This window comes from Erinaceus europaeus, chromosome 3 (assembly GCF_950295315.1).
Source record: "Erinaceus europaeus chromosome 3, mEriEur2.1, whole genome shotgun sequence".
NCBI classification, from domain to species: Eukaryota; Metazoa; Chordata; class Mammalia; order Eulipotyphla; family Erinaceidae; genus Erinaceus; species Erinaceus europaeus.
The window spans coordinates 32,722,099-32,746,860 of NC_080164.1; the positions used below are offsets into that span (position 1 = coordinate 32,722,099).

Here is a 24,762-nt window from a genome sequence, read left to right on the forward strand (position 1 = left end):
ATCTTTATTTATTGGATAGAAACAGGTAGAAATTGAGAAGGAACAGGATGATAGAGAGGGTGAGAGACAGAGAGACATCTGCAGCCCTGCCTCACCACTTGTGAAGCTTTTCCCCTGCAGGTGGGGACCAGGTTATCGAACCTGGGTCCTTGCACATTGTAACATGTGCGCTCAACCAGGTGCGCCACTACCCAGCCCCTGTCTTTCTTTCTTTCTTTCCTTTTTTTTTTTTTTTCAGATTTTATTTATATATTCATGAGTAAGATAGGAAGAGAGAAAGAACCAGACATTACCCTGGTACATATGCTACCAGATATTGAACTCTGGGCCTCAGGCTTGAGAGTCCAATGCTTTACCCATCACACCATCACCCACTCTACTCTTTTGTTCTTTCTTTGCTAACTTGTCTGACCAAATTCCCACATCTTTAAAATATAGCTACTGTGATTCAATCTTTAAGCTCCCACTATGCAGGGTACCCTCTCCTTCCTCCAGTCTTCACAGCATCACACCAAACAGACTGGTGACTTGTCTGCTCTCTAAACTCTGCATCCTGCCTCCTCTTCTCAGTAAAAGCAAACCCCTCCCAGGCACCTGGACTCATGTCTCAGTCAATGACATTTAATGAACTGTATCCTGAATTCATTATACAACAGATGGTCACAGTAGTTCTCAGCAGGTATTTGTGCAGAGAACAATTCAATACTCTTTACTACTTTTTTTAAGAACACAACTGTTCTCTTTATATTAAAGAATGCCCCATTTCTAGATTCCTTTAGAGAATAGTATCCTCAATACTTAGCAGCAAAGACTATTAAGACACATATTTAGGTTTTCAGGAGTGGGTTATAAATGCAAATTTATTCCTTAAATGACAGAATAAAATGAAGTACTTTTCCAGAGTGTTCTAAGTAAAAAGTGGAGGGGAAAAATCAATAAAATGTGAAATAATATGGATGCTAGTAGCTCAGGGGTTAACATTTAAAGTCCCAGAACCTAGTTGACATGGAGTGTTCTTTATACTTGCAGAGAGCAACAACATGTGAGAAAGAATGATAGCTAAGTAGTCATGTCACTGCCTACCACCATGCTTCTAGGTGGGGGATGAAAACTGGAAAAGTGAAGAGACAGACACCACAGAACTGTCAGATAAACACACACACACACCACCAGTTCCTCTGTTTAATGGCAGAGTTACTCAAACTTCAAATTTTATCCCCCAAATTGTCAGTTAAAAACTCAAAAGTGGCTGGGAGTATGGATCGACCTGTCAACGCCCATGTTCAGCAGGGAAGCAATTACAGAAGCCAGACCTTCAACCTTCTGCATCCCACAATGACCTTGGGTCCATACTCTCAGAGGGTTAAAGAATAGGAAAGCTATCAGGGGAGGGAATACAAAGTTCTGGTGGTGGGAACTGTGTGAAGTTGTACCCCTCTTATCCTATGGTTTAGTCAATGTTTCCTTTTTATAAATAAAAAATTAAACAATATATATATATATATATATATATATATATATATATATATTCTCTGGCAAAAAAAAACCCCACCAAACTCAAAAGCTCACTGAATGATTTGAAGAACATGCAGAATATTCATATGTACACACACACACACACACACACACACACACACACACACACTTTCTTTCATTGGAAAAGGAAGCGATGGAATATTCATCATTTTCAAAGGTTTCTGAGCTCATGTCCATAAAAGACCAAGTAGTTCACTTTTCCACAGTGGTCTGTTGCTACCCAACTGATCAGTTTAGGCAAAATAGAGAAAAAAAGGAAATCCCAGAATAGCTTCTTAAAAATATCAGCAAGAAAGCGACCCACTTCCTAAACTGCCTCACACAAGGTTAACGAGGAAAGAAACTGAAGAAGTAATTTATACATTAATCACACAGTTAGGCTATTGAGTTCTGTAACATAATTTATCTTGGACAATTTGCACACTAGGGAATATTTTTCTGTCCGCTAGATTGCTTTTCCAAGCATGGACTCTTCCTTTTTTTTTTTTTTCCTTCAGGGTTATTGCTGGGCTTGGTGCCTACACCATGAATCCACCGCTCCTGGAGGCCATTTTTTCCCCTTTTGTTGCCCTTGTTGTTGTAGCCTCGTGGTTATTATTATTATTGCCATTATTGATGTTGCTCGTTGTTGGATAGGATAGAGAGAAATGGAGAGAGGAGGGGAAGACAGAGAGGGGGAGAGAAAGATAGACACCTGCAGACCTGCGTCACCGCCTGTGAAGCGACTCCCCTGCAGGTGGGGTGCCGGGGGCTCGAACCAGGATCCTCATGCCAATCTTTGGACTTTGCGCCAATTGCGCGTAACCCACTGCGCCACCGCCCGACCCCCTGGACTCTTCCTCTAACCTGAAGGAACTGCTTGGAGTATCTTTGTTGTTGACCTCCACAGCTTTAGAAAGGCAGTGTTAACAATGTGGTATTAATAGTTTCAAAGCAGAACTCTGTTCAATTTAACAGCACAGTTCAGCACTGTAAATAAGTACCAAGGAACTGTGCTATACACTAGAGAGTAAATAAGTAAATAAGTGGCAAGTCCCTTTCCTTAAAGAGCACATAGCTCAGTGGGAGGCATGATGGAGGTATGTATAGGATGTGGAAGTAACAGAGAAGTAATTTCATCGGGGGACGACCAGAGGAACTTCAAAGCAATAGTCACAGATGAGCTTGGCTTTAAGGATGAATAGTTGGGGGAAGGCAGAGGGACTTGAGAGACACTCTAGGAAAGGGAGTAATGTTCACAGATATAAATGGCAAGTTGATGCCAGTGATTTCTCTTATCTGTCCATACCCTCTACAATGTATTGTCACTATCAAGGCCAAGGTTTTGACATACTAGACAGAAGTCATAGATGTAAGTAAATGTCTACATGTTCTACCTGACTCCTTTTCCACAACATGAAAGTGACTCTATTCAAACAAGTGGAATTAGAGAAATCTACCCTGGATATCTTTAATTTAATTTTTCAAATATTTTGTTTATTTTTTAATTGAATACAGAGAGAAATCAAGAAGGAAGGGGAGGATAAAGAGAGAGCGAGACATCTACAGCACTTTTCACTACTTGTAAAGCTTCCCCTCTAAAGGTGGGGGCTAGGCAGCTTGAACCTAGGTCCTTGCACATTGCAATACGTGTGCTCAACCAGGTGGGCCACCACCTGGCTCCTAATTTTATCCTTATTTTTTATCTTTATTTATCTTTTTATTTTTCTGTCTCCAGGGTTATCGCTGGGGCGTGGCACCTGCACTACAAATCCACTGCTCCTGGAGGCCATTTTTTTTTCCCATTTCATTGCCCTTGTTGTTGTATTTATTGTTATTGTCATTGCTATTGTTGTTGGATAGGACAGAGAGATGGGGGGTTGGGCAGTAGCACAGCGGGTTAAGTACACGTGGTACAAAGTGCAAGGACTGGTGTGAGGATCCCAGTTCAAGCCCCTGGCTCCCCACCTGCAGGGGAGTCACTTCACAGGCGGTGAAGCAGGTCTGCAGGTGTCTATCTTTCTCTTCCCCCTCTCTGTATTCCCCTCCTTTTTCCATTTCTCTCTGTCCTATCAAAAAACAATGGACGACATCAACAACAACAATAATAATCACAACAAAGTTACAACAACAAGGACAACAAATGGGGGGGGAAATGGCCTCCAGGAGCAGTGGATTCATGGTGCAGGCACTGATCCCTGGCAATAACCCTGGTGGCAAAAAAAAAAAAAAAATTGAGAGATGGGGATAGAAATAGAATGAAGGTCTACGGCCATACTGCCCGATCTCGTCTGATCTCGGAAGCTAAGCAGGGTTGGGCCTGGTTAGTACTTGGATGGGAGACCGCCTGGGAACACTGGGTGCTGTAGGCTTAAAAAAAAAAAAAGAAAGAAAGAAAACAAATAGAATGAAGAGGAGGAAAGAAAATGAGGCTGGGAGATGAGGACCATATTGTGAAGGCTGGTGTGTATGCATAGTTGAGGCAGTCTTTGAGTGCAGAAATGGCTCCTTTTCTATACTTAAGCTCCTTTGCACACCACTGTCATTTGCTTAAAAGGGTAACTTAATACAGGATTACACTTCATTAACTGAATTCACTGCATCAATACCACCTTGTTTTTGTTTTAACAAATATCTGAGGATCATGTTAGATGTAAGTTTGTCCTTCAAGCCTCAGTTAGTCAGAAATGAGTTTAAGAAATTTAGAATGAGTTTTAAGAAGTCTCTAAGAACTCTGGCGGTTATCTTTGGGAGGTGGGAAGATGGGGACACAGAACTTTGGTGGTGGGTGAGGTGTGGGACTGTACCCTGTAATCTGACGATCTTCTAAGACACCATTAATCAAAAATGGAAAAGAAAATTCTCCGTCTACAAAAAATAGATTTGGTAATCACGTAGAGTCATATATATATATATATATATATATATATATATATATATATTGTTGAGCTAAAATAATCTAGACATAAAATTAGTAATTTTTAGTATGTACACAGAATTGTACAGCACTATTCTAATCCAGAATATTTTCATTACCCCCATGAAGAAATACCATACCCATCTTCTGTAACTACTCATTTCCACCCACTCCCAAGTCTTAGCAGTCACTAATTTAATAATAAAAGAAATTCTCTGTCTACAAAAAATAGATTTGGTAATCACTATAGAGTCTTATATATATATATATATTTTTGAGCTACAATAATCAAGATATAAAATTAATTTGTTTTCTATCTGTGCATTTCCCTATTCTTCACCTTTCAAATAAATGAGATCACAGCTGTGCCTGTGTGCTTTCCTTTAACATGTATTCAAGGTTCATCTACATTGTAACATATATCAGTACCCTTTTACTAGAGATTTATGTTTAATTTCCTTCATACAATATCAGTGATCTACTAGATGATCTCATAAAGAAACAAACATTTGTAACAGTATCACAACAAAAAAGAGTAACTTACTTGCATTGGGCATGAAAATATTTGATCAGATTTTGAAGTAAATCCACTCCCTTTTTAATCTTTATTTCATTGACCTTGAGCAGGTACTGTTAAAAAAAACAACAAAGGAAGTGTCACAGATATGAGCAGAATCTGACATTCTAAGAACAGAGCTAATCTCTCTGACTTGTTTACAGCTGAGACAGTGAAATATGGTAGTTTGTCGATGTGTAACATTTCTCAGTTTTCCACATGACAATCTAACCTCCACCCCCTAGGGTCTCCCTCAGCCATCATGTTCCAGAAAGGTATCAGTATATTTAAGTGTAAAGAATTCCTAGTAATAAGATCATTCTATGTAAAGCTGATTGGGGAGTTTTCAGTCTGGTTGCATGGAAAAATGAAGAGTCCACTCTTCTTGAATATTTCCAGAACACTCCCTTTTGTGTAAGGTCCCCTTCTTTTGGCAGATCACTATCTAGGAGACCAATCTTTTGTAAGAATCACCACCACATCACTAATTTTTTTTAAAAAACTTTATTTATTTTTCCTTTTGTTGTCCTTGTTGTTTCATTGTTGTAGTTATTATTGTTGCTGTCATTGATGTCATCGTTGGATAGGACAGAGAGAAATGGAGAGAGGAGGGGAAGACAGAAAGGGCGAGAGAAAGACACCTGCAGATCTGCTTCACCACTTGTGAAGCGACTCCCCTGCAGGTGGGGAGCCGGAGGCTCGAACCAGGATCCTTCTGCCTTTGCACATTGCGCCACGCGTGCTTAAGCCGCTGCGCTACCACCCAACTTCCCACATCACTAATTCTAAAACACTTCCCCTGCACTTAAAAAAAAACAACAACCAAAATAACTGATTTTATATTGAAATAAATCAGAACTATTTCTAACTTGAGAGTTCATTAACAACCCTTAAGACACCAGAAAGTCTTAGAAATCTACAAAACCGGGAGTCGGGCGGTAATGCAACAGTTTAAGCGCACGTGGTGCGAAGCACAATGAATGGTGTAAAGAGCCTGCTTCGAGCCCCCAGCTCCCCACCTGGAGTGGGGGTCTCTTCACAGGTGGTGACACAGGTCTGCAGTTGTCTTTCTCTCCCTCCTGTCTTCCCCCCTCTCTCCATTTTTCTCTGTCCTATCTAACAATGATGACATCAATAACAACAACAATAACTACAACAATAAAAAACAAGGGCAACAAAAGGGAAAATAAATAAATAAATACAAAAAAAATTAAAAAGAAAATCTATAAAACCTGCATAAAGAAACACTGCTTTTTGTATGTGAGTTACACAGCAAGAACTCTGTAAGTTTCCTATCCCTCACTGTCAGGATAAGGTTTTTAACACCCCAAGAGCATGTTACCTGATACTGTTCCTCAAAGAGCTGTTGATATTGTACCTCAAAGAGCTGCTGACACAGGCGGACAGCATAAACACTCAGCTGTAATGTGGGAAAGTCACATGCAAACACTCAAGTGCTTTTCCAAGTGATTAGGAGCAGGTGGAAAGTTGATCTGAACTGGGGAACCAACAAAATTTCCCTTCACGTGTGCTTACTGTTGGTTATGTGCTTTTTCTTTTGGCTGCTTGTTAGCTACTAACTGAATAAGATGCTTGATAAGGTATCAAACTTTAAAATGTGTTCCCTTTGACCTAGAATCTCTACTTACAGGAACTCTACTCTGAAGATACTAACAGAAGAAAGATGCTATCAAATGAGCAATATACCGTTCACCTAAAAATAAACACAGCCAGATAGAGGATATCACTTTCTAAGGACTGTTTCTTCACACTGAGCAGAGTGGACATAAATAGTGATTATTTTATCTGAGTCTTTGATTTTTTTTAATAACTAATTTTCAATAAAACATGCAACATAGTTGCTGAGTAGTGTAAAAAACAAAAAGTTGACAAGGATGAACAGAAAAGGTCATTACAGCCTTGTTAGTAGAAGTGAAAAATGGCAATCATCCAAATGTAATAAATGGGGAATTACAGTACATTCATACAAAATTACTACGTAGCCATTAATCCAGTAAAGCAGTCTCTCTGACATGGAAAGAGGTCCGTGAAACATTAGTGAGTGGAAATAATCAGGTGCCCAAACATTAACAGATACCAATCCTGTTTACATAAACTATTTGAACTCAGTGAATAACCCCATTTCTTGCACACGTATGACACCACTGAGCTGTACTTTTGGCTGAAGTTTTATTCTATATTTTTGAATGTGAGGGAAAGAAGAGGGAGGGAGGCAGAGGGAGAGAGCGAGAGAGAGACAAGAGACAGAGGCAGAGGAAGAAGAAACCAAAACACTGTTTCATATCTACTGAGTCCCTTTAGTGCTGTCCATGGTGCTGCCATGTGTTGCTGGAATTGAACCCAAGGTCTGTGAGGCACGGTAAAGCAAGCACTTTACCCACTGATCCAACTTTTGGGGCCTATGTATATTATTTCTATGAATGTACACAACCAACACCTGGGGACCAGCTCAACGGATGGCTCAAGCCTGACTCAGAGGCATCAACTAGACGGTGTCTTCCTGATAAAACTAACACAATCCATCTATCTAGATCCTGAAGGAAAAGTACCCAGCTAGGTGCACACTGCAAAAGGCAATGCCAGAGCTGGGCATGTGGAACTGGTATCCCTCACTTCAAGATTACGATAATAACATGCTGAGTTTCATGATCCATCAGTTTATAAAATGAGTAGTCTCAAGGAATTTAGGCAAATAGATTTTTTCCCTTAATATCCACAAAGAGAGTAGAACTAAAATAAACATACCCAGTCCTTTCCAAATCCATTCTTCATAAAACACAATTACTTAATTTTACCCTGACTAGATAAAAAAATACCCATATGTGTATAACACATGGTGGTTTCTTATCTCTTATTGTCTGCACGGATTTCCCCAAAATTATTTGAAAGAGGTCAGGCAGGTATTAGTATATACTATATCTATTTATAAGACAGCTCCTACTCACATACCTACAATAATAGTGAGTGCAATTAACTTTCAAATATTTGCTCAATGGAACAAAAAGCAGAAAACGAACAACAACAACAAAAAGATGAAACCAACACACAAAAAGCAAAACATCAGACATCAACCCAAGCACATTAGTAGTAATATCAAATGTGAATGGACTGAATAATCCAAAAACAAAAACATGATACAAGGGGCCGGGTGGTGGCGCACCTGGTTGAACGCATGTATTACAATGCACAAGGACGTGGGTTCAAGCCCCCAGTCCCCACCTACAGGGGGAAAGCTTTGCGAGTGGTGAAGCAGTGCTACAGGTGTCTCTCTGTCTCTCTCCCTCTCTATCACCCCCTTCCCTCTTGATTTCTGGCTGTCCTTATCCAATAAATAAAGATTAAAAAATGATACATTATACATCGTCTATAGGAAATACACTTTTGATTCAAATAATACATGTAAGTCAAAATTTCTAAGGAAAGCAGGTGAGTTTGAGTAGATATGTGAGGCCACACAGGGTATACTTTAGTTTGTGTGTCTGATCCCCCAGCCCACCAATAAATGATTGGTACTAGATAGATATAGTCCTACCCTCTGGGAGATAAAGGCTGTCCAACAAAAATTAGACAAATGTAGTCCAATAAGGCCTTTGGCACTTGCTCTACATCGCTACAGTTGACACTCGCGGGAGGAGGCCTGTTCCCCACTAGAGTGTAGGTGTGGGTGTAGGGAGGCTGACTGCAGCCCTGGTGTTTTGAACCTGTCATCTCTTGGCCTCTTACCTCACACATCTGTAGCTGGAAGAACCGCCTCTCCTTTTCCATCTCTTCAGCGATCTCAGCCCCACTTATTTCAGTGCGGATCATCCCATGGAGCTTGGCATGCTCCTTTTTCTCCTTTTCTATTTTGGTTCTATATGTGAGAAAAAGGCAAGCGTAAATCAAGACACCTCTCCATAAAGAACTGCAGACTGGGCAGCCTTGCAGTGACTCTATTACCCCAGTCTGTTAGGAGTAGGATGACTTTTTTATGTATTGACAAGGAAAGAGTATTTCGTCAAGCAAATATTAAACTTGCCTCCCCTCCCTGTTGTCTTTTCATTTGATTGTCACCAGGCTTTACTTTGTGGGCTGACACAGAGACAGACAGAAGGGGCATGGGGGATAGTTTAGTGGTTATGCAGAGACTATCATGCCTGAGGCTCCAAAGTTCCAAGCTCAGTTTCCCCTTTGGGGAAGGAAGGAAGGAAGGAAGGAAGGAAGGAAGGAAGGAAGGAAGGAAGGAAGGAAGGAAGGAAGGAAGGGAGGAGGGAGGAGGAGAGAAAGGAGGAAAGAAGGCACTCATGGCAAAGTAGGCACCCACCCAGGTGAGCTATCTTGCCAGGCCAAAATTGGCCCTTTTTGTTGAGTATTTACTCAGCAAATTCTTTATTTTTCCCCCCTTATATTTGATAGGACAGACATAAATCAAGAGAGGGGGGAGGGAGAAAGAAAGACACCAACAGCATTGCTTCACTATTTGTGAAGCTTGTTCCCTGTAGGTGAGGACCAGGAGTTTGAATTGGGGTTCTTGAATATAGCAATGTGTGTGCTCAACTGACTGCACCACTGCCTGGCCCCTTAGCAAATACTTTCTTTGTTTTTGCCTCCAGGGTTATCTCTGGGGCTCGCTTGCCTGTAGCACAAATCCACTGCTCCTGGAAGCCATTTGTAGAAGATGTAAAGGAGTGTGTTTTTTAACAGCTGCTCAACGATAAAATAGGTGACTTAAGAGTTTCAGCATTCAGATGTGGAGAAGACTTGTTTAGAGGAAAGACAGTTTATAGTTCTTTTTTTTTTTAAAGCTAACTTTTTTTTTTTTTTAAGATTTTATTTATTCATGAGAAAGACAGGAGGAGAGAACCAGACATCACTCTGGCACACATGCTGCCGGGGATCGAACTCGGGACCTCATGCTTGAGAGTCCAAAGCCTTATCACTGCGCCACCTCTCTGACCACAGTTTATAGTTCTTGTTCTTTATCTTGAAGCACTGCATTGGGCACACAGTGGGTTCTTTCTTTTTTTGCTGATTTTCTAGAGTCTCATGCATATGCAATTTCACCACTCCAGGCTTTTTTTTTTTAAATATTTATTTTCCCTTTTGTTGCTCTTATTTTTTTTTATTGTAGTAATCATTGTTGTTATTGATGTCCTCATTGTTGGACAGACAGAAATGGAGAGAGGAGGAGAAGACAGAGAGGGGGAGAGAAAGATAGACACCTGCTTCACCCTGCTTCACCGGGTGAACTGAGGGCTTGAACCGGGATCCTCAGGCCGGTTTGTGTGCTTTGCGCATGTGCGCTTAACCCACTGTGCTACCTCCCAACTCCAGGCTTTTTATTCAGTCAGAGAGACACACAGAGAGGGAGAGACACCACAGTGTTAGAACTTCTGGTGCCACAGTACCTCCCATGGTTTTGTTTTGACTAAACCACTGCTCTATTCTGGTTATGAGTGGTTCTGAAGAGGACTGAGCCTGGTACCTCTCACACATAAGTCCTCTGAACAGCCAGGGAAAGCCTAAGCCCTACTGGGTTAGCTATCAGCTGGCCCCTAGTACAACACCTTGAATATATAAAGAATACAAACAAAAATGACCAATTGGTGGGGACACAGTTAAACATTTTCTTGGCTCAGGGAAGAAGACTAGAGGGCCCCTAAGGTCCCTTGAACTGCAATTACACCACTCAAAATTCCCCAGACACCACCCTCAGGGGATCAAGACACAGTCCAGATGTAGGTCATACTCACAATAGTAAGGTCTGAAACCATTGCCGAGGAATTTTTAAGATAGATGTTTGCTACATATCAAAGCCCTCTTGGGATAAATCAGCCTAATTTTAAGTGGGTGAAGAGTTTTCTTCCTCTAGGTATCCTAGAAGAGGCTCAATTTTAAAAGAATGCTAGTCTCATATTTGCAAAACTTGGGATTTTGTAAGTAATCTTGTCCTTATTCAACCTACACGTGGTATTGCATATTGTGATATTGTCACTAGAGAGTATTACCTCATTCCCCTTGAAAAGTCTTTCCTCTCAGAACCAGAAGACCCTTTAAGGCAGCATGTTTAGAAACCCCTCTGTGCCCTGGGCTCTGAGGGCGGCAGTGAAGAGAGCTGAATGGTGGTCAGCAAAGCCATCTCCTGACCATGGCTCACTCTTTGTTGGAGACTAGCAGAAAACCAGAGTTGTGGTTTCAGATGGAGGCCCTTCCCTACTGACTGTAGTGAATTTGCATGCAATAAAAAGATACTTAAAAGGGAAAACAAACTGGAGCTTCCCAGAGTTGAGCAGACCTTCATGATATTCTAGAACTCAGGGATCCAAGCAATTTTGAATACGGAACTTTAAGAATATCAGCATGGACCCTTCACCACTGAACAGATTATCCAGGGCTGGTACTACTTTTCTAATAAAACAATAATAAATAAATGAAATCAACTATGGCACCATACATATTGCAGCATAATTCTGAAGGGGAGGGAGTTAAATATATATGTAGATATATCCAAAATGGTTTTTAAAAAAATATTTATTTATTTTCCCTTTTGCTGCCCTTGTTGTGGCCAATGATGTTGTTGTTGTTGGACAGGACAGAAAGAAATGGAGAGAGATGAGGGGAAGACAGAGAAGGGGAGAGAAAGATAGACACCTGCAGACCTGCTTCACCACTTGTGAAGCGACTCCCCTGCATGTGGGGAGCTGGGAGCTCAAACTAGGATCCTTACGCAGGTCCTTGAGCTTTGCACCACGTGCGCTTAACCCGCTGGGCCACCGCCCGACTCCCTCGAAATGGATTTCTTCTTAACTCCCTTCTCCATACCAGATGGTTTCACATTAAAGTTTCTATTTCCACTCAAAATATTCTATGTTATTGCCCAATGCGCAGTAGTTACAAGGCGAACATGAGACATTTTCATTTTTTTCTGTCTCAAGCATTTAAAATGAATGAAATCATCATTCCTTGCAACTGCTAGCTCAATCTTAGCTCAGTCCTTCCCACTGTAGAAAGGAAAAACTGTCATCAAAACTGTCATCAAAACTGTTCCAGATACTTCCCGAGGCTAACCAGCAGCAAAGGTCCGTCTGGAATAGAGAAAGCACATCCAGGAATCACTGACCCTCTTCCTGTCCTCTTGGCACATGAAATGATCAAAGAAAGTTGAGGGGAGGGGTATCCCAGACCTCTCCTCTCTCCATTTCCAAAACCCACAGGAATGGAGTAGAAGATACGGACACAAAGGTAGGAGCAGATGGTTTTCACAAATCTCCAGGAAGACAAAATCCAGTTTATGCTACCATCATGAACTGATACAAAGGGGAAGGTGTCAGGGGCAGGGGAGTGTGACAGAGGAGAGATACCTTCTGAGAGAAATTGGCACAAAGTTTCTTTAGTCAACTTTCTTGAAAATTAACACTCTATAACCACTATGACATGACAGGAAGGCACAAAGGAAAACTTGATTTAAAAGGTTAGTGTGACCAAAATTAAACACCAAATATGAAGGCACCTGGTACCATTAAGAAAACCACAACAAAGTTTTAGGTACATTCTTTCCTGGATTAAGGTTTACTTGAATATCTTTAAGCAATAAAAACTCAATTTAAAATTAAAATCTCAAGTTACCTACATTTTTGTTTCATAATCCTTCCAAGCTTTATCAAATGGCTTTTTCAGATCCTGTAAACAGAGAAGCATAAATTAGTCAGGACTAATCATTAACTTCTGGGCAAGATAAACTTACTTATCCCCAGACTAGCCCTAAATGGAACATTAATTTCTGTAATAAATGATTCATATGGTTCCATGAGAAATTAAGAACTCAGAGCACAGACTTTTAATTAGACTCATGGTGCTGTTTCTTTTTTTTTTTTTTTCATTCTTTTATTTAATTGATAGAGACAGAATGAAAAGAAGAGAGATGGGGGAGATAAAGAGAGAGGGAGGCAGACATGTACAGCACTGCTTCACTGCTTGTGAAGCTTTCCCCACTACAGGTGGGACCAGGGGGTTGAATCGGGTTAACTGTACTCTGACATGTGTGCTCTATCAGATGCCTCACCACCTGGCCCCCCTTCTCTATCTTTTTACGTAATGCAGTGCTAGGGAACAAACACAGGACCTTATACATTTGTAATATTGTTTAGTCACCTCCCTGGTCCAAATTTTATTCTTTTTGCCTCCAGGGGCTCAGTGCCTGCACTACAAATCCACTGCTCCTGGAGGCCACTTTTCCCATTTTTGTTGTTATTGCTGTTGTTGTTGGAAAGGACAGAGAAAAATCGAGAGAGGAGGGGAAGACAGAGAGGGGGAGAGGAAGACAAACACCTGCAGACCTGCTTCACTATTTATGAAGCAACCCCCTACAGGCAAATTTCATTATTTTTGTTATTATTTTTTTATTTTTAATTTTATTTTTACTTATTTACTTTCCCTTTTGTTGCCCTTGTTGTTTTAGTTATTATTGTTGTTATTACTGATGTCATCATTGTTAGATAGGACAAAGAGAAATGGAGAGAAGAGAGGAGACAGACAGGAGGAGAGAAAGACAGACACCTGCAGACCTGCTTCATTGCTGTGAAGCAAACCCCCTGCAGGTGGAGAACTGGGGGCTCAAAATGGCATCCTCATGCTGGTCCTTGCGCTTTACGTCACCTGAGCTTAACCTGCTGCGCTACCGCCCGACTCCCTATTTTTGTTACCGTTAATAGATTCAGACTATGAAAGGAAGAGATGTCAGAGCATCATTTCACTATCCATATAATTCCATCCATTTTTGGCCTTGGTACTCCTATGCCCTTCTGGGGATCAAACCCAGGCTTTCATGCATGGAAGGTCGTACTACCTTACCAAGTATAGTTCATTCTTTACCACTATGCCATAACTTGGCTCCTACTCATTCTCGTGTGTGTATCTCACACACACACACACACACACACACACACACACACACACACACACACACAGAGAAAATGTATACACTGCCTGTTTACAACAAATAACTCAGGCCCCCTCCTGCTCCACCCAGTTCCCAAAGTTACAGCTTTTAATTTTCAAGTATTTTAGTTTGCCTCTTTAAAAGAAAGGGTCTCTCGGGAGTCCGCGGTAGTGCAGTAGGTTGGGCGCAGGTGGCGCAAAGCACAAGGACTGGCTTAAGGATCCCGGTTCGAGCCCCCGGCTCCCCACCTGCAGGGGAATCGCTTCACAAGCGGTGAAGCAGGTCTGCAGGTGTCTCTCTCTCCTCCTCTTTGTCTTCCCCTCCTCTCTCAATTTCTCTCTGTCCTATCCAACAACAACGACATCAATCATAACTACAACAATAAAACGAGGGCAACAAAAGGGAATAAATAATAAATAAAAAATATATTAAAAAAAAAAGGGTCTCTCAACTTTTTCTGATATATGAACTTACCTGCACATGTAACCCAGATCTGAGCCCTGAGAAGACTATAAATGCTATTCATTGTCTCCTGAGGTCTCTCGATTCCTCCCATCAAGAACTTAGGACCTCATACTCTCTGATAAAGCCTTGGTTCAGCCACTGAAATTCTACTAAATGGTTCTTATTTACTCACTAAAAGAAAATCTTGTTTAGGAGAGGAAAGGTGTTCTTTTTTACGCTTTGGCTTTTCATTTACCCATGACAGGGCCTTAGCTCCCTGGCCTGTCACTTCTTCCTCTAGGAGTGTCACCTCCCATTCCTGCACTCTCAGTGTCTCATGGTTTCTAGCCACACTAAAAGGTGGGCCAAGCGTTGCACCACGCTTCCACGCAGCTGCGTGTTTCTTCCTCTGTCTTGTATACGCTTCTGTTTTTCAGGCAATTCATCTGACATGTGCTCTGAACTTCCAAGGGACTGACAGGCAAGGTTCCTTGGTGTCCGTAGGGCTCAGTGGGCCCAGTTCTCCTTCTCTGTTCACTCTGTAAGTGAGATACTATGAAGCCTCTGTTGAGGTCTGATCAAGGTCCTGGTGAGGAACTTCCTAAGACAACAAACATCCTTTGGAGTGCAGAATAATAAAGTCAGCTTAAGTCCTATGACTGCAGATCTTCCCACCGGGAAATTACACCCTTGTGTGGAGTTTTTCCCAATGGGTCCATCAGTGACACACCAGCCAGGAAAACAGACTTCCATGCACAGATTTTCTTATTCACCTGATGAAGCCCAGTTACTGCTTCCTGATTCTCAAAGGGCTGCACCTTCCCTTCAGATGCCCTTCTCCTGTCATCATGCTTAGAGCACCAGCCAGGTGACCAGAAAGGCCACATGGCACTGCTATCAGGGCTGAAATGTGATGCCTCAGTGGACAACCAAAGGAAGGAGAAGAGAGCAGCAATGCCATGTTACCACACCAGTAAGAAGATATGTGACTTCAGGAAGAAACCTTCACATGGCCTTCATCTAGGAGACTGTGGCAGTTGTCCTGCCAACAATGTGCCAGACACTCCATCTCACAGTCACACAAAGAGCTGAACTTAGTGTCATACCCCTTTCACGCCTTTCAGGTCCCCCTTCAGCAAACTGTCCAGTGGGAAGGAGATGATGTTGTTCATATTCTGAATCTAAAAAACAAAAAAAGCAAAATGGGCATTTTCATTCAACTGACTTTTTTAATTGAAAGGAAGGCTGGCAAGGGTGCAAACGAGAATGTTCAGTAATGACTAAAGGCTACTTCATGTCTGACAGGCACAGGTTGGGTAATCTTCGTCATTTCTGTAATCTTTGCAACCATTTTAACATACAAATAAATACATGGCTGATGGACAGTCTCAATCAGCTTTTCAGTGATAATAACCTTCTGTTATTCAGTTATGAAATTTGATAAGCAAATGCCTTACCATACGCAAGGCCTCAGGTTCAAACCCCAGCACCACATGGGAGCAGTGTTATGGTGTCTCTTCCTCTTCCTCTCTGTCTTGTCTCTATGTATTTATAATAAAAAGGATAAAAATTTGTCATATATAGATAGATAGTGAGGGGGGGAGTTGGGGGGGATAAAGAACAAGAGGTATAGGGGGCAGGCGGTGGTGCACCTGGTTGAGCACACATGTTACAATGTACAAGGATCCGAGTTTGAGCCCCCAGTCCCACCTGCAGGGGGAAAACTTTGCGAGTGGTGAAGCAGGCCTGCAGGTGTCTCTCTCCCTCTCTGTCACCTCCTTCCCTCTCAACTTCTGGCTGTCTCTAATAAATAAAGAAAATAATAAAAAATTTTTAAATAAAAAAAGAACAAGAGATATTAGGTGGAGTTCCCTATTCTATTCCCTAAGGCAAAAATCTGATGACTTAAAAAGTTGTCACCGGGAGTCGGGTGGTAGCGCAGCCGCTTAAGCGCAAGTGATGCAAAGAGCAAGGAGTGGTTTAAGGATCCAGGTTTGAGCCCCCAGTTCCCCACCTGCAAGGGAGTCGCTTCATAGGTGGTGAAGCAGGTCTGCAGGTGTCTGTCTTTCTCTCTCCCTCTCTGTCTTCCCCTCCTCTCTCCATTTCTCTCTGTCCTATCCAACAACGACGACATCAACAATAGGTACAACAATAAAAAACCACAAGGGCAACAAAAGGGAATAAATAAATATTAAAAAAAAAAGTTGTCACCACAAATTAAATGGAATAGACTCAATCCCCCAACTCCTAACCCCCAGACATACTTTGGGGTCACACGCAAGTAAAGTCATCCTGCTGGCAATTCAGATGTAAGTAAACAAAAAAACCAAAATCAACCAACCAACCAAACAAACAAAAACTCCACATGTAGGAAGAACCTTCAAGCTGGTTCTAAATCCTACAAGAGTCCATCTTCAACAAGAAAGCAAGCTGAGGTTCAGGCCCCTCCCTTAAGTCAATACAACTGCCAGCTGCTGGGGCCTGTGGCATATGTGTCATTTGGGGTTACATGCACCTAGATTACAGGCCTGTAAAAGAAGAATGACAAGAGAGAGGACTTTGGAACCATTCCTACTTATTCTTACACTTGAGCACAGGAAACTTATTTTTAGCATAATTACCTTGAATAGAAATACCATTATAGGCACAATTTTTTTTTAATTTTTTATTTAAGAAAGGATTAATGAACAAAAACATAAGGTAGGAGGGGTACAACTCCACACAATTCCCACCACCCAATCCCCATAACCCACCTCCTCCCCTGATAGCTTTCCCATTCTCTAGCCCTCTGGGAGCATGGACCCAGGGTCGTTGAGGGTTGCAGAAGGTGGAAGGTCTGGCTTCTGTAATTGCTTCCCCGCTGAACATGGGCGTTGACCGGTCGGTCTATACTCCCAGTCTTATAGGCACAATTTTTAAGGCCATGTGAGATCTAATTTCCATACAGTTGTCAGCATATTAGATTTCAAGAAAAGAGATTTACTTGAAAAATATTAGTAACACAAGTAGTAATGCCTGTGCCAACTACCAAAGCTGCCAAGTAAATGATTAGTTAATGACTGTCATTTCAGGAGTGTCTCTGTGGGTAACTTTTGTCTTAGATTCAACCAACTCAATGATTGTCATGCACCTGGCATTTCCCCCAAGGAATGACTTGCTGGCATTAGCCTTTGGAGTTAAATTTCTAAATACTTAAAAGCTGAGTTGAAGGTGAGGTCTTATGGATGACTGGGAAGAGTGATGAAAGATGAAAAGCAGTGCTGGGGAATAATCACTCACAGCAAGCACACCTGGGTTTCCACTGTAACCGTGGTGGGGTCGACATGAGAAGGGGACATAGGTTAGCTACAGTCCCACACCCACCCGCCTGTTGGGATGCTTCTGACAGCTGTGTGCCACATCCATACCCACACCCACTGGGCTTCCTCTAACTTCTTTTTCTTCTTCTTCTTCTTCTTCTTCTTCTTCTTCTTCTTCTTCTTCTTCTTCTTCTTCTTCTTTTCTTCTTCTTCTTCTTCTCCTTCTCCTTCTCCTTCTCCTTCTCCTTCTCCTTCTCCTTCTCCTTCTCCTTCTCCTTCTCCTTCTCCTTCTCCTTCTTCTTCTTCTTCTTCTTCTCCTTCTTCTCCTTCTTCTCCTTCTTCTCCTTCTCCTCCTCCTCCTTCCTCTTCTCCTTCTCCTCCTCCTCCTCCTTCCTCTTCTCCTTCTCCTCCTCCTCCTCCCTCTTCTCCTTCTTCCACTAGGGCTTGATGTTCACATGATTTCACTGATCCCAAAACAATCTCTCCTATTATTTTCCACAGGAACGGTGAAATGCAGAGAGAGGAAGAGACATCATAGCACCACTCCACCGCTTGTGAAATTTCTTTGTACATGGTACTCCATAAGGTGGCCAGGGGCCCTTAGCATGGTAAAATGTTCTCTACTGGCTGAGCTGTCTTCCACCCCCCCCCCCCAATCTGGTCTCTTCATTCCTGTGACACCACTCCTCAATGATTCCTAGAGCTATTTTTGCCTCCTCTCTGAGCTCTTTTCCACACTGCCTGACACGTTCCTCCTCCACAAATTCCCTGCTTGGCTACTCTCAACACCCACTCTTCTACTGGGCTGCACTGTTTCTTCTCAGGATGTCACCAGCTTGCCCAGCTCCCAGTCTTCTGGTTGTCACCTGCCCTAGCCTGTTGTCCTACTTCTAGCAGATCTGACAGGCAGCATGTGCCCGAGCTGTGGTTGGAAGTATGAGTTATGCATGAAAGAGTGAGAAGAACAAGATTCCCTTTAGGAGGAGAGAGAACACCAACCCACGATTGGGTTTATACATTTACTTTAAGACAAGTTGCTATTTAATTCAAGTAAGAATGTAGGTACTGATGAAAGACATTAAGATAACAAGAGGCAAATTAAACTCTGGGATCCAGAGTAAAATACTTAAGTAGAGAAGAGTGACACCGTGGCTATTCAAACATACTTGGCCATCTGGCTTTCATGCATTTATGCACAAGGGTGACCTCACCATGCTAGACACTGGCACAACCAAGTGAAGAGCACATTAAACAGCCATTACAGATGTGACAAATGCTACAAAGGACAGCATGGGGGCCTTAGGAGGTGGCAGGAGGGGAAGCTGGAAAGAGAGAGACGACTTAGGAGACAAAGGAAATTAGAACTTCAACCCTCAGGAACTCATGGTTCCACAGGGGAGATAACAAGCATATTTTAATATGTAAGCTTCCACATGGAAACTCCAAGAGCCAAAACTAAAATGACATGGAATTTCAGAAACAAGAAAAATGCTTTTAGTCTGGACACCAGGGAAATCTTTGCTGCACAGGGGTCATATGAGTCAGATCTTCAAAAGACAGTAAGAATTTTGTCTTGCAAGGTAGGGGGAGGGGAGAGCATCCAGGCCAACAATGTGGACAAGTAAGCCAGGCCCAGATGTGGAAGCACACATTGTGCTGGCAAGAGGCCAGTGGAAGATAACAGATATAAAGAGATGCCTATCTAGATGTTGGGTCAACTAGGAGAATTGTAGCCTTCACCCCAGTTTTCCTTTTTGAAGTTATTTAAATTATCTAAAATAGGAAGCTATTACTTCTCTCCTCAGAAAATAATTAGTTAATTATTATCAAAGAGACAGAAAGATTAGTGGCTACCTGGGGCTGGGGGTGGGGGAGGTGGAATGAGGTTAATAGGAGGAGGACATGTAGGGCTTTATGGGAAGGGGGAGTGGAGAAAATGTCCCCAGACTGAGTCATGGTGATGACTTTAGTACTTGGCAAATGTACTAGAAATGATTGACTTGAAATGGTTGGACTGTATGATACATAAAAGTACATACATTTTAATAAAGAAATTGTTGCAAATGTACATAGAATCCCACCAATGGGTGGCCTTACTGATAAAGCTTGCACACTCCTGGAGATTAGCCATTGTTTGCTCTGCATTCACATACCCTCCACATGGAACCTGCTCAGCTCACCGGCATATTTTGACTCAAGGTGAATGTCCCAGGAAATGACTGTGCTTATCTTTGCCTGAGCTCAGAGAAAAGTGCACTGCCATCTGGATGTTGTCTTGGTAAGCATGCCCTACAGCATGAAGGCAGTTTCTGAAACCTGTCTTAGTGTGTAGGCTGGAGCAGCCCAAGCAGCCTCAGGTCCAAAGCTGCAGAAGGAACTATCCTCACCTTTTGGCCAAAGTGAAAACCACAGCTGAAAGGCTACTGAACATCCTTGTGCTCAGACAGATCCAACCTCAGTTTGTAGGTAATGAAAGTTTTATGATCAAGGGGAAGAATGAAATTGTTCTTGGGTAAGCCAACCAGACTATTCTCCTTAGCACCAAGCAAGCACTGGGTGGGTATTCTCTTATGTTTACTTAGAATAAGTATATTCCATAGTGGAGAGTAAGTATATTCCACAGTGTGACTTTTTTAGAACAGCAAGCACAATCCGTATACAAACTATTAATCTTAATTACTTAATAATATCTCACAATGACAACAGATGGGCAATCTTTACAAAAACCACCCTCCCTTTTGTCTTTCTTCCTTGTCGCCTCTTTTTTTTTTCCTGGCTTCACTTGGATATGACTGACAAGTCGAGTCAAGAAGTAGTCAAAGATGTGCACCAGGAGAAGTAAAATGACTCAGGCAGTGTGGGGCAGACAGACCTGACTATCAGATAACGGAACAACCTCAGTATGCTAATATCACAGCTGATTAGCAAATATAGATGGCTGAGGAGATGGAGATAAAATTGGCCAGCAGCCATTTTTGATGCTCTTCCTCCTAATTGGTTTTGTCTTAACCGTTTCTTGACTCTCGCTTTGACACTTTCATAATCTCTAAAAATCCTTTCCTGCCTTCCCCCCTATGCTTTCTCGGCCCACAGTAAGCACTGTCATGTCTGCTGCATTGGTCCAGGCATGCTCCCCTCCAGTTGTCGATCAAAGCTCCATCCTGTTCTTCCCCCATCTCTTGCATACCCAGGCAAACCCAGTTTAACTTTCTCCTTGATCTGGGCAAAGAGGTACTAAGTCTTATTTGCTAAATGATCTTGCCCAGGGGGATCATCCAGAAGCTGGAACTTAAAACAATTCTTGCATCACAGTTCTCTATTTTTAAGAAGCAGCAGTAAAAATAGTCAAAATGGAGAAAGTCAGTGGGTAGACTATTTCTACCTCCCTGAGCTCTCTTCCCAGAGCTCTCCTCTATAACCTTTAATCACTTTTGAGGATGATCAAATATGGTCAAAGAATCTAACCTGAAACCCATCTGTGTCTCGTAAGTTTATACTAACATGCCTAATTGATGAGAACCCTGAGAGACAGAAAAGACAGGACTTTGAAATCTCTGGAGTTTTCTTTTTAACTTGAGCAAGTGCTGTTCAGTCAGAATTAAACAGGAGAAATGAAGGCTTCAAAGGAAGACAAACCACCTGTCTGTCTCTGGCATGGGAGCAGACCATGGCAACAAAGGGATTAGTCATATAAAGATTTTATAGTACACTGTTTCAATTAAGGGCAAAGAACAAAGATTCAGCATTAGCAAGGATATCTACAAATGAAACAGTCCTCAAGTGGATTAGCTGCATTTCAAGTGCCTGACAACCAGATGTGGCTAGTGGCTTACTATCTTGGATACAGCAGACACAGACCATTGTCATCAGAAGACACAGCAACACTCTAGACTAATGGTTTAAAAAATGTTTAAGCAACTGAACTGATAATATCACAAAGCGTTTACTTTTAAATATACAATTTGACAAGTTATAGCATAATTACACACCCTGAAATTATTGCCAATTCTTGTACCCTTGTGCAATTTTCATTTCCTAAATCCTCATTATCCAATGGGCAGGTCCCCAGGCAACTGCTGATCTAGGTCTTTCACTGGAGAATAAATAGCTGGCAGTTTCTAGAATGTTCTACATGTGGAATCATAAAGCCTACATTCCTCTTTGCCATATGCTTTCACAACTGCGTCGAGATGAAGCATTTTACTTTGAGTTTCATTCATGATGCTCCATCGACTGGGTTTTCTCTTTTTCCTACTTAGCAATATTTCATTGCTTAACCACACCACAACCTCCTTGTCCAGACATGCACTGACAGACCTGAGGTGTTTCCAGTTAGGATTTATTACAAATATTACCAATGAAGCTGTCCACAGAACTGCTTCCTTTCAAGATGGTGGTCAGGAACCTCCTTTTAGAAAGTGATATTCGGGTAGTATGTGAAAGGATGCAAAGCAGATGGTCATGTGAAAGCGGGAAAAGAACATTCTTGGTGGAGGTAGCTCCCAACACAAAGGCCCCAAGGCAGGTATGTATTTGGCTGGTTCAAAGAACAGTTTTCAATGTTCTTTCTAGAGGCTGCTTATCTGAAAGAACGGGCACTCATGCAGAATTCTGGAGAAGCAGAGGATCCTGGGTAAAGTTATGTGACTAAACCACTTACTGGCTCAGGGTCATTTAATCTCACTGGAACTAATCTGGAAAAAAAAAGTGTTATACCCATTTTAAAGATATGGGTACAATGCGAGGGCTAGTTACCACACTGCCCTCAAAGCATACAATTATGAAGTAGCAGAGCTGAGCTGATTAACACTGATGCTGGAGTTCTTCCTATCGAAGAGTTCAGCCTTACACTGATTTAAGATCACAGCAAGATAAGTTGTAAGGCTGAATGAATCATGCTTCCCGCTAAGGCGTTGGCTACATCAGAGTTCTTCCTTCTCCCTTCTCCCTACTACACAGAAATCATCAAATGCGCATAAGGGAACTTTAAGAAGGAAAACCATGTAGGCCACTTTCATTGTGGAGGTAAGTGAAAAGATCTTCTTTGGGCTAGCAACAGCACTGCCTAGAGCCTACCACATGCACAGGCAGGCTCACACACACTCTCACACAGGGCCCTCTGAACACATGCTCGACATCCTGTTTCTCTGGCATCAGGGGCCATATGATGGTTTGTTAAATTAAAAAGTAGTGGGAGGGGGAAACTGATGCCCATCTTGATGTTTAACACAAGTGGAAAATCAAAACCAGCCAGCTGCCAAAAACACACTGGCAACTTTCACACTAGAAGAAAGAAGGGAACTAGCTGACCTGGTTTCTGCCTTTACCATTTTGTTTCTGGCAGCTACATGCTTTGATCTCACAGGTTCTAAGTGGAGAGAAACTAGTGACCCTTCCCTCCTCTCTTCTACCAGGAAACGAAGAGTGAAATTGCACACTTCAGTTCACTAGTAACAAACTGAAAAGTCGAGTTGGGCCAACTCTGAAAGGCTGAAGGATAGCATGGAAGAACTCGGAATTCTTAAAACCCCTATGACCTCCTCCAACCCATGTGACTTTAAAATGTTTTATTAAGCCATCTACCAAAAGTGAAAGCACTATTTCAAATTGATTTCTGTCTACAACCTGAAGTTAGAAGCTATTTGCTGGCCTCAGAAAGGTCAGTTTCAATGTCCAAGGGGATCAAAGTCAGAATCACTTCACTTGCAGTTCTCTGTAGCAGCTGCCTCTGGATCAGCAAAGTCAGCACTGCTAGGGCACACACCAGAAATGCAAGTGGACTGACACTCTGGCAGTCGCATCCAGCAAGGACCCTTCTCACAACCTTCCAGGTGATGCTGGTGCACTGAAGTTGAGGAACACAAAGCTTGTCTCAGCTAAGCTCTTCTCTCATACCTAAGTTCTCATTCATGCTTGAGGCTCTGCAGTCCCAGGTTCAATCCCCAGCACCACCTTAAGCCAGAGATGAGCAGTGCCCCTCTAGTCTCTCTGTATTTTTCTCTATGTATCTCTCTCCTTAAAGATAAATAAAGATGTTCGAGCCCCCAGCTCCCCAACTGCAGGGGGGTTGCTTTGCAAGCGGTGAAGCAGGTCTGCAGGTGTCTATCTTTCTGTCCTCCTCCCTTGATTTCTCTTTGTCCTATCCAACAACAACAATAGCTATAACAACAATAACAATAACAACCACAACAAGGGCAACAACAAAGAAAAAGAATGGGAAAAATAGCCTCCAGGAGCAGTGGATCCCCAGCAATAACACTGGAAGCAAAATAAAATAAGATATATATATATTTTTATATTTTTTAAATATTTATTTATTTTCCCTTTTGTTGCCCTTGTTGTTTAACATTATTGTGGTTATTGATGTCATTGTTGTTGGATAGGACAGAGAGAAATGGAGAGAGGAGGGGAAGACAGAGACGGGGAGAGAAAGACACCTGCAGACCTGCTTCACCGCCTGTGAAGTGACTCCCCTGCAGGTGGGGAGTCAGGGGCTCGAACTGGGATCCTTACGCTGTCCTTGTGCTTTGCACCACGTGCGGTTAACCCGCTGCGCCACCACCTGACTCCCAAGATATATATATCTTATTATATATATGTATATCTTATATATTATCTCTTATAGTATGTATTTTTCCCTTGTTTTTTATTTCTGTTGTTGTTGTTGTTGAATAGGATAGAGAGAAATGGAGAGAGGAGGGGAAGAGAAAGGGGGAGAGAAAGATAGACACCTACAGACCTGCTTCACCACTTGTGAAGTGACCCCCCCCCCACACACACACACACACACTAGGGTGAGGTCTGGTGAGACGCTCTCGATTTTAAGCAATGAGGTAGGGTTACTAGCATAAAAGGCTAGTTGAACCCAATCTGACTATGACAGCTCTACTGCACTGTTAGCAGAGCAGCAGGGTGAGAACACTGTGGTCAGACACTGTACAGGTCATTGTGAACAAAGCCACAAGCTACCAAACACTCGCCCCAAAAGAACCTTACTGCTCTAGAGAGGGAGGGGAAAGTATGTGGGGGGATAGTAAGTGTGGGGGGGGATAGAAATGACAAAGTCTATACTGTGCGTGTGTGTTTGCACATG

The 24,762-nt window shown here is 42.2% G+C and overlaps 1 protein-coding gene and 1 pseudogene across 3 annotated transcripts in view; one reads left to right on the forward strand and one right to left on the reverse strand.

Annotated features, from left to right (window-relative positions):
• ASAP2 (ArfGAP with SH3 domain, ankyrin repeat and PH domain 2) overlaps window positions 1-24,762 on the reverse strand; it is a 216,069-nt gene that overhangs the window by 86,204 nt on the left and 105,103 nt on the right. For 2 of the 3 annotated variants that reach the window (XM_060187003.1, XM_060187001.1), the window contains exons 4-7: window positions 15,477-15,551; window positions 12,619-12,668; window positions 8,733-8,862; window positions 4,977-5,062 (exon numbers count right to left, since the gene is read on the reverse strand). In XM_060187003.1, the coding sequence (XP_060042986.1) occupies window positions 4,977-5,062; window positions 8,733-8,862; window positions 12,619-12,668; window positions 15,477-15,551 (341 nt within the window). The remainder of the gene's footprint in view (window positions 1-4,976; window positions 5,063-8,732; window positions 8,863-12,618; window positions 12,669-15,476; window positions 15,552-24,762) is intronic. The other variant, XM_060187002.1, reaches the window with a different exon arrangement.
• On the forward strand, window positions 3,780-3,887 carry LOC132537929 (5S ribosomal RNA; annotated as a pseudogene).